The sequence below is a fragment of the Sinocyclocheilus anshuiensis genome, unplaced genomic scaffold (assembly GCF_001515605.1).
Source record: "Sinocyclocheilus anshuiensis isolate Anshui unplaced genomic scaffold, SAMN03320099.WGS_v1.1 scaffold1154, whole genome shotgun sequence".
NCBI lineage: Eukaryota > Metazoa > Chordata > Actinopteri > Cypriniformes > Cyprinidae > Sinocyclocheilus > Sinocyclocheilus anshuiensis.
Genome location: NW_015542345.1, coordinates 2,996,788 through 3,006,933, shown reverse-complemented (window position 1 = coordinate 3,006,933; position 10,146 = coordinate 2,996,788). Strand labels below are relative to the sequence as shown.

The following is a 10,146-nucleotide window of genomic DNA, read 5'->3' as shown; positions in this document are numbered from 1 at the left end:
CCAAGATGTGGATCCAACCACGCCCCCTGGATCTTGTGTTCTGCAGTGAGGGGCTACTGACACTTTCTGCACTGATTGGGAGGGAAAATCAACATTAAAAATGTTGTTAAGAACTGAGAGAACCACAGTCTTATTGGTACCTGAAAATATAATGAAATTAGTCCAAATATTTCAACATTTGTGGAGCTTTCTGTCAGGCAAAGATCCTAAGAGTTTATAAAGCCGCTAAAGATGTCACTAAGCAACTAATATTTTGAGACTGGTAGCATCATTAGGAGTGTAAAATACATGAAATATATGTGTAATTCATACGATTAATTAATTAGCTATTAAGAGGAGCTGTCATCTTCAAGACTGCACATACAGTACAACTGAGTCTACCAAACAACTGAGCATTTAGTGTGTTATAATTAACAACACATCTAAATATGTCATAATGTTTTTGTAACGTATATTAGGATCGAGTGTATTATTCCACAGATATAAATTATTTTTAAAGGCAGCGGCTATTTGTACTAAGTGCAAATAAATGTAAATAGCAATTAGATGCTATTTACACTAAGTGAAACTAGCAGTATTTTCTTAGCGATAGATTCTATTTACACCATGTAAAATAGCAGTATTTTCTTTGCATTAATATTGTTTATATGCTATTTATACTACTGCAAGTAGCCGATATGTGCACCTCAGTATTGTAGTATGTTATAAAACAGAATGCAATAGCCTAATAATGTATTGAGTGTAAATTATCGTTTTTATTCAAATTAAAATGGATGCTGTCTTACTGGGACAATGATGCCTTCCCTACACCTACCCCTAACCCTAACCGATAAACACCAGTGAGGCATTTTATTTCCCACTTTTCGATTACAATCTTCATTTTATTGAAAATAAATGTGTTTCCGATCTGATATGTGACGTGAAAAGGGAGAAGAACGAGTTCGGCAAAAGGTGGATTCAAACTCGGGTCGATCGCGTCAAAATGTCACTGCTATGTGCTTTATCACTTATGCCACTGGAGCCACAACAGCCTGGCTGTTTGTACTTTCTTAGTGTAAATAGACACTCCGGTTTTTAAATATTTCTGTTATAAAATGATATATATTTATGTATGTATACACACACATACATATATAATTTATATATATCAACAATCTATGACACTTCATCCAAAAATCTGACACACCTATGATAAGAGTTCACGCACATAACTGGGTTAGAAGCCCAAATCCCATCAGTGCACTGAGTGACAGAATAATACTTTGCCACCACGCTGAATCCTGCTCGTCTGACCTCAGTGCTGGAGTCTGCCTCTCGCCGGCAGGCTAATGTGAATGCCTTCCTCCTGCGAGGCATGGCACCACGCCACCTCCCATTACTGTCACTGACACGACTGCTGCTGTCGAGCTCTAAAAACACATTCAAATCACATTCACACACAAATCGCAAAAAAATAGGCTGTAGCGTTAATTTAAACTGTGCATTTCTGAAGAGCATGATCTTGTCCAACAGAGAGAGAAAGAGATGGAAGAAAGAAAGAGTTATTAGTCATGGTCCGCTCTGGAGGAGTAACGCTTGTACAGGGTGACCTTGAGGGAGGGTCATATGACAGCGAAAGGCTGTCCCAATTCTCTTTCCTCCCTCCCTTCCCCCCTGGGATGAGGCACAGCGGGCAGCAGTGGAAGATGTGCAGGCAGACAGAGCTCAGGAGCAGATGGAAACATGGGCCACTGGCTTATGCAATGTCCCAGCTGAGAACGAGGCTTGTTGACTGTCCCTTTACTCACTTGATAAATCAACATTTGAAAACACAGCACATAAACAGTAATATATAAGATGCTAATTGTTTACCTTGTTTATAACGCATGCCTTTACAATGCCCTGTATTACTGCATTATCTATCTACTGTATACATCTATGACACGATAGACAGACAGACAGACAGACAGACAGACAGACAGACAGACAGAGACAGAGACAGACAGACAGATATCTATCTATCTATCTATCTATATTACTATTTATGAATGGCTGCTATCTATTTATTAATAATATTTAAGCATATTTTAAATTACATAAATTACATTATTTAAACAGTAAAAAATAAATACATATTCAAGCATAATTTATTACAATAATTGTTTAAGTTATTTGTTCAATTATATTTTACTCCTTGAAATCTGTTTAAAATGACTAAACATTTTTAAAATGACATTATTAATAACCAGCGTAATTTAAATTTTTTTCTACAAATATCAATCTATTTCTTCAGAACTTATAAGGACATATTTGTGCCAAATAAAAACTCAAAAATAAGAGTAAATCTTGAAACCCAGAGAGAGGGCATGTGTTCATTCAGCCTGACAAACAGCAGTACGCTCAATATGGACTGAAACTGCTGTCTTATACCGTTTCCAAAAATAGTCCCGGTGTGACATCACCAGAGCTACGTAAACACTGTCCGCTTTGTTTTCAGTCTGCGCGCGCAAGATATCTCAACGTACAGAGCCAACCTTATCCCTCTGCCCTGGGCTTAGAGACATACAGCCTGCGGCAAACTCACAGAACATGCTGAACGTGTCTGCCTCAAAAAGTCGACGAGTCCATTAACAATCAAACACATGACCCAAGATTTTGCTCCTCGTATGATGTGATGGCTTTTCAAAATGTTAAATGAAGCATCAGGCAATTGCAGCAATCAAGTTGTCACGTATGATACGGGCAGAACAACAAGATCTCCATGCAGTCATAAGCACTCTCTTTCAGTGATTTGACATCACATGAATACATTGCTGAGGTTAATAACATCTGTTGTTTCATATCAAAACAAATGCAAATCTCAATATTCTTCCAATCTCGAATGAGTCTCGGCACAATTACACACACTCACATGCACAATTCAATCATGTACTCACAAGTGGTAGCGATGAAAAGCCATGAAGATGCTGTGTTGTGTGTGAGTCTCTTGAGCGCGCCAAACTAAGCTTCAGTCTCTCACACACGTACACCTCTCTCCTTTCAAACACTCGCAGGCGTGCTCAGCTCATTCAAGCTTAGCCTCAGCGGGGCGGCACACAGCACGGAGTGTGTGATGTAATGTTCATTTCATCATCAATGTTTATATGATATTCAGTTATGATCAGACACATTCTTATGATGAATCAAAAATTACGTATTTGGAAATGCACTTTTTCTGCCCTCTATTTGTTTTTGTTTACCTCTGATCTGTCCAACCCTGGACTGCAGTATGGTTCAGTGAGCCAGAGACCCAGTTGGCTCAGTGGTTGCTATAGTAACAGGTTCTGTTTGTGAGGCTGGACCAATCAGCAGGAGCGTGCAGCATCCCTAATGACACAAACGGATTCATTAAGAACTAACAAAAGCTTGTGTGAATAGGCAAGCTGAAGACTTAATTATGCTGGGAGGGAGGAAGATACCTCTTGATTTAAGAAATATTTTAATTACTGGTCTATGTGTTTAATCGAAAATCACTGGCAGTGATTTAAAGTTTTTAATTGTTGGTCTTCATCTCTGTTATAAAACTGCTGGGCCCAATTAATGTTTTTAATTGTTGGTCTACAGCTCTAATATAAAATTGCTGGGGCAGATGTGATTTTTTTTAAATTGTTGATCTATGTCCCTCATATAAAATCACTGGTCCTGATATATATATTTTTTAATTGCTGGTCTATGTTTCTAATATAAAATTGGCCTAATTTTGAGTTTTTAATTGTTGATCTGTGCCCTTTATATAACATATCTAGATGTGATTTTAATTTTTCACATTTTTTGTCTACTAATATAAAATCGCTGGCCATGATTTTTTCTCTTTCTTTCTTTCTTTCTTTTTCTACGTTCCTAATATAAATTTACTGCCTGTGATTTTCATTTTTCAATTGTTGGTCGACTTTCCTAATATAAAATTGTTTTTATTGTAAAATTTTTATATTGTTCTACAATTCTTATCAAATCTCAGGGCCCAATCTGAAATTGCATCTCCATAATATAAAATGCTGGACCCGATTTAATATATATATATATTTTATTATTTAAATAAATGCCTGCATTTCTGATATAAAATCAATTGGCCAGTTTTACAATTTTGAATTTTTAAATAGTTGTTTTATGTCCCTATCGTACAATTATTGGATGGCATTTTAGATTTTAAATTGCTGCACCTTAACCCTTATTTAAACTCTCTGGACCGTATTTATTTTATTTTATTATTTTATATTATTTATTTATATTATTTATTTGTTTGTTTGTCTACATCTCTATAAAACCACTTAACCCAATTAATTTTTTTAATTGTTGTTTTATGTCCCTAATATAAAATTGTTGGGTGCCATTTTAATTTTTAACTGTTGCTCTGCAATCATTTTATAAAATCTCTGGATCCAAATTAAATTTTTAATTGTTGTTCCACATCTGTAATACAAAATCGCTGGCTGTGATATAATTTTTTTAACTGCTGATCTAAATTACTAATATAAAAATGTCAGGTTGCCAGTTTTACCTTTTTTTCTGGAACGTCTCAACAGACAACCTCTCATCTCCCGCTGGGACCCTCCAGCATGTACCTGTCACCAGGTATCAACAACGCCGTGGCACATGCACATTACCAGTTACCATAACAATACCTGTTCCCAACATGCACCAGGAGACTTAACCGGCTCCCACACACCCTAATACCTCCACAAGCTGACATAGCACTCAACACGGAGAGGGGCTTTGGAAACATCTCCACCCCTGATATAACAAGGTTGGGGCCTTTATTATGCTGATTTAAGCTCCCGAAGGAGCATTGCATTGTGGGATCACATCTTTTCAGGGATAGGAAAAAGCAAAGTAATGAGGCTGTACATCCCCACGCAAACACGCTCATTATGGAGTCATGGTGGCAGGCACGAGGCAGAGACCTTTGGGACCGGTGTGCATGCATGTATGGAGACGATGGACAGAGGCTGGGATGGAAAGCTGGAGGTGCATCCATCAGGGACAACAGCTTTGATGCCGCTGTTAAGAGATGCTGACATACTGATACATCAAAATGTGCATTAAATTCACACGCTAATGCAATATTCATCTCAAAGACCCATACACACTTTTAAAATAGCCATTCACAAATACCTAAAAAAATCTGTCAACCACAGAGCTTCACAAAGACATTTAGAGGAATGCATTGCATGTAATTCATGTAGCAGGAGATGTGAAAAGGGCAAGCATTGGCAGTCTGTTCAGACACAACACTAGAGTGCTGCTAAGTAGGTGTCAGCTTATATAAACAATCTTCAAACATTTGTCATTTTTGAAACAATTTTTTTAATCAATGTACATATTTCAGAGCTCAGCAAAAATTATTTTTTTGTTGTTGTTGTTGTTGCATGGTCTAGTTGAGCAATTATTTTCAGTATGTATTTTAAATTAATACTTTCATTTTGCGAACATGCATTAAATTGATCAAAAGTGACATTAAATACATTTATAATGTTATAAAAGATTTCTCTTTCAAATAAATGGTGTTTCTTTTGAACTTTCTTCATCAAAGAATCTTTAAAAGGTGCCATGCTTTCCAAAATATTAAGCAACATAAATGTTTTCTAAAATTAAAATGATTTCTGAAGGATCATGTGACTCTCAAGACTGGATTAATGACTGCTATAAGAGGCTTCTTTCAAAAACATAAAAAAAATCTTACTGACTCCAAATTTTGACCGGTAGTGCACATAATATGTATTATATTATATATTAAAAATACGTTAATTTGAATTATCATCCATTAATATTTATCTATTGTATTACCGAAAGAAATGCAACAAGCTGCAAACTATAAACTGCAAACTATGAATAAAATAAAATAAAACAAAATAAAATGCCAGCTAACATTTCCTTTTTGACATATCGCCAGAATTTGCAACATCATCTTTGATGACAATTAAAACATTGCAATTCATTCCGTATACTGCAGACTTGGTAAACACAGACACACACATCCTGAGGTGAAGTAAAGAGGGAGCTAAACATCACACAAGAGCTCTATCTCTGATCCCACTTCGATTCCTGCAAATAGCACTCATTCACTCCCCTGGAGGATGGCTGGAAATTGTGAGCGTCTACGTGTATGTGTGTGTGGTGGTTTTAAAGAGGACTGCCCCCAGTCTTATTCACTCAACTACTTGTGATCAGAAATTAGCTTTGGCTGAGAGGGCCGTGCTGAGATTCTCTTTCGGCGGTGGTCTGCCTCTGTTCTCTGAGGCTCTTGTCTGAGGAGCTGATGCAGGCTAATCTCTGCTAGCCCTGAGCTATTCGCTAACAATACAGCACAGAGGGAGAAAAGATTACTTACAACTGAACATCTATTATGGAGAAATGATTTATTGATTTGCTGAGGGGTGGAAAACCAGAGGGAGGCAGGGGCTTGATACATTGGCGAGATTTGCAGAGGAGGCAGGAGTGTTCATGAGATAGAATTGAGGCAGACATATTCACGAGGCAGAACTGATGCAGAAGTGTTCATGAGGTGAACTTGAAACGGCAATGCTCAGGAAAGAGGTACGCGCTGTCAGAATTTAATTGAGAATCCTTTTAAAATTCCAATTCCTGAATTTGAATTACATTTGAATTGTGGTGCAGTGGCAAACAGAATGCGGAACTGCAGTTCAAATTTGAATGTGAGGAAGAAGAAGAATTTGAAATTCAAAGAAGGTTATAGTCCTTAGATACTGTAGCTATAGATGGATGGACAGATGGACAGACAGATAGATAGATAGATAGATAGATAGATGGCACATCTATCTGTGCTAATGGCAACCAAAACAAAACAACTAAAAAATGTTAATGAAATAAAACAGAAAATAAACCATTTAAATATAAGCTGAAAAATGTTAACTTAAAACAAAAAGAAAATTAGACATATTTCCTAGAAAAATTAATTCAAATAAATATGCTTAAGTTAAAGGACCAAGTTACTGAAACTAAAACTGAAATAAAAATAAATTAAAACTATATATAAAAGTGCATAACAAAACGTAAAATCAAAATGAAAACTGAAAATACAAGAATAAAAGACAATTAAAATCTAATTAAAATAGAAATAATTCAAATGTAAATGAAAATATGTAAATACATAAACACAAATTAATTGTATTTATATTATTCATAGTATACAAATACTATCAAACTAATATTGCTATAGAAATATTTAATCATATCTAATCATAACGATTATCTTTTGTAGACCAAGATGGAAGAACACATTACCTCTGTTAAGTAAGGAATAATTGACGACGGGCCGTTGAATTCTTAGAAAATAATGCACACCCGTTACACCTCGGTGTGCATTATTTTATAAGAATTCAATGGCCCGTAGTCAATTATTCCTCTTATACTATGGTTACCACACCTCAAGACATCAATCAGATGATATATTTCAAGGCATTTGTCCAGTTTTTGTTCTTAAAACGCTATTGTAAGTAGGATTACTTTCTTCCACATCTCATCCAACGCTAATTCCAAAACGGTCATTTTACATAGGTCATGACATAGGTCATTTTAGACCTAGTAACGGAGGTTTGAGCCGTTGATAGCAGACTAATGCAACTAATAACTAAATTGTGTGTGTGTGTGTGTGTGTGTGTGTGTGAGAGAGAGAGAATTACCTCTGTGAGTCTGTGCATCTCTTAAAAGTGTTCGGCAGCAGTGTCTTTACTAATAGTGAAACTTTAATTTCATTTTCTTCACAAACAGCGCCCCGTTGTAACCTCACTTGTGAGAAGTCATGTAGTTTTTAAGTTGATATTACTGATAAAATCGTCACAGTAGCGCTAACAACATTAGCGCCTATGTTAACGTGTCTGCAAACTGTATGCATGTGTGTCTGTGACGGAGAGAGAGTGGGAGAGATAGAGTATGTGCTTTCCGTGCATAATAAAACGTAATTTTGTGGCAAAAACATGGAAATGATCTGTCGTTTTTATCCTATTATTTACTATATTTATTTATTTGGCCAGTGTCATTGTGGGTTTTTGGTTCTTTTGCTTTCTTTAGGCTGTAAGGACCTTTGGAATAACTCAAATCATTTGGCGAAGTGATATGGACATGTAATACGGTCAAGACCTGCCTGGAACTACGTTCGCCATGCGTTTCCCTGAAAATAATTGCACACCTTACAATGTTCGTTAGCCAATCAGATTCAAGCATTCAACGGCCCCCGTAGTATAAATATAGTATAAATTTCTTTAAAGGGGTCATATGATGCTATTTTAAAGATCATTATTTTGTGTATTTGGTGTAACAGAATATGTTGACATGCTTTAATGTTAAAAAAACACATTATTTTTCAAATACTGTACATTATTGTAGGTCCTCTATGCCCCGCCTCTCTCAAATGCGTCGTTTTCAACAAAGCCCCCTCCTTTGACAAGCGCAGTCTGCTCTGATTGGCCAGCTGACCCAGTGCATTGTGATTGGCCGAACACCACAAGCACGCGTCGGAAATGTAACGCCTCTTACCATAATCGCTTCAGCTTTCAAAGTAAATATCAAGACAGTTAATATTTTTTTTTTTTAGAAATAGCCTTTGTGCACAGCCAGCCTTGTACTCTTCTAGGTTCAAAAAACTGTCGTCCATAAAATGCGTTGCACAAATTTGAACATCTGGGTTGTGCTGTTCTGTTTTAAATAAATCTTAACCAATGATTCCTAATTGCATCTACTTCCGGAAGGCCAAATAAAGTGCTTTTGCTTTTGCACTGAAACACACACCGTCTCCCTGACATGGCTGCATCAACACTACTGCTGTTCCTGAAACCACGTCTTCTTTCTTTGCGTGCACATTTGGGCGGCATTATGCTAATATTTCTACATAGTGACATAGACATGTGGGGGCGTGTTAGAACGAGCCGTTTTAGGTAGGCGTGGTTGACTCTTAACTTTTATAAAGAATATCTCTTTGGATTTGAGACTTTAGTCTTTGCAACTTTACAGATCTTCTTTATGCACCAAGAGCCTGTAACACTCCAAAGAGAAAGGAAAACTTGATCATCATATGACCCCTTTAAATTGCAATTTAGTATATTCCTCTTCCTGTCAATCCAATAAAAATGTCAATTCAACTTCCTGTACACTGTTGCCAATTCAGTTCAAATTCACATTCATGAATCGAAAACAAGCCATTTTTTCACTTCTGAATTTTGCAAAACTGAGGCAAAAATGTTTGTGCAGCAGAATCGAGACAGAAATGAGTCTGAAACATCCATGCAGCAGATCAGAGGCAGATGTGTTCATGAGGAATGAGGAAGTAACATACATAATTACAACATACATCAATCGGCACAGTGGAAATCATCATGAGGCATTCTGACTTAAATATACACGTCAAAAGCTTTCCTGTATGCACTGTAATATATAGGCAGGCACAAACGCAAATGCTCATGAGCTGTCTCTCTTTCATAGGCGACAAGGCACCGAACACCTGACACCTCATCATCTCAAAGAGGGAATGAGAGTTAAACATATGGGAGATCTATTTGCATGCCTCACATCTCCCTGATTCACTTAAGAGTCACACTCAGTCTTCAGCTCTGCTCTCCGCTCAGAGGATCACTCAGACTGTGTGTATGAATAATGGACACACATTAAACCCCAGATGTGCAGCAGTAAAGAAAGAGAGGACGATAAATAGAGAAAAAGAGAACTGAAGTCGCTGCAGGGGACAGACAACTGAGACACGGGGGGGGGACAGAATTGAATTATAACTTGTGTGATCGAGGGCTCATTTTAAAGGGATGATAGCAGAGGTTCAGATAGACCCCTGTCAAATATCTGTTCCTGGATCAGTGTGCTGATGAGAAGTAATAGTGAGTCTGTGTATGTGCAGCTCTAATACTGTTCGGATCCTCCAATACACTGTCTCCCTCCTCTGGAAGAGAGCCATGTATACGCTGTCATATGCCAGTCCAAGCATACAAAAACATGCAAGGAAATATATGAGCCATAATAACAAACAAATCATAAAATGCATGCCATACAGTAAAATAAAGATGATGGAATACATAATTTCATTGAGCATTCCATTTAATAATGGAAAATATGCTAATATTATGATATATTAAATAAATAAAAAATATATAAAATATTAATTTATTT

The 10,146-nt window shown here is 36.7% G+C and overlaps 1 protein-coding gene across 4 annotated transcripts in view; it reads right to left on the bottom strand.

Annotated features, from left to right (window-relative positions):
- The window catches only part of LOC107691341 (IQ motif and SEC7 domain-containing protein 1-like), a 214,224-nt gene that overhangs the window by 94,037 nt on the left and 110,041 nt on the right, over positions 1-10,146 (bottom strand). The window contains exon 1 of one of the 4 annotated variants that reach the window (XM_016489901.1): positions 2,916-3,005. The exons of the other annotated variants lie outside the window; for them this stretch is intronic. Coding sequence (XP_016345387.1) covers positions 2,916-2,938 — 23 coding nt within the window. The 5' untranslated portion in view covers positions 2,939-3,005. Of the gene's footprint in view, positions 1-2,915; positions 3,006-10,146 lie in introns of those variants that run through there. 4 annotated transcript variants of the gene reach the window in all.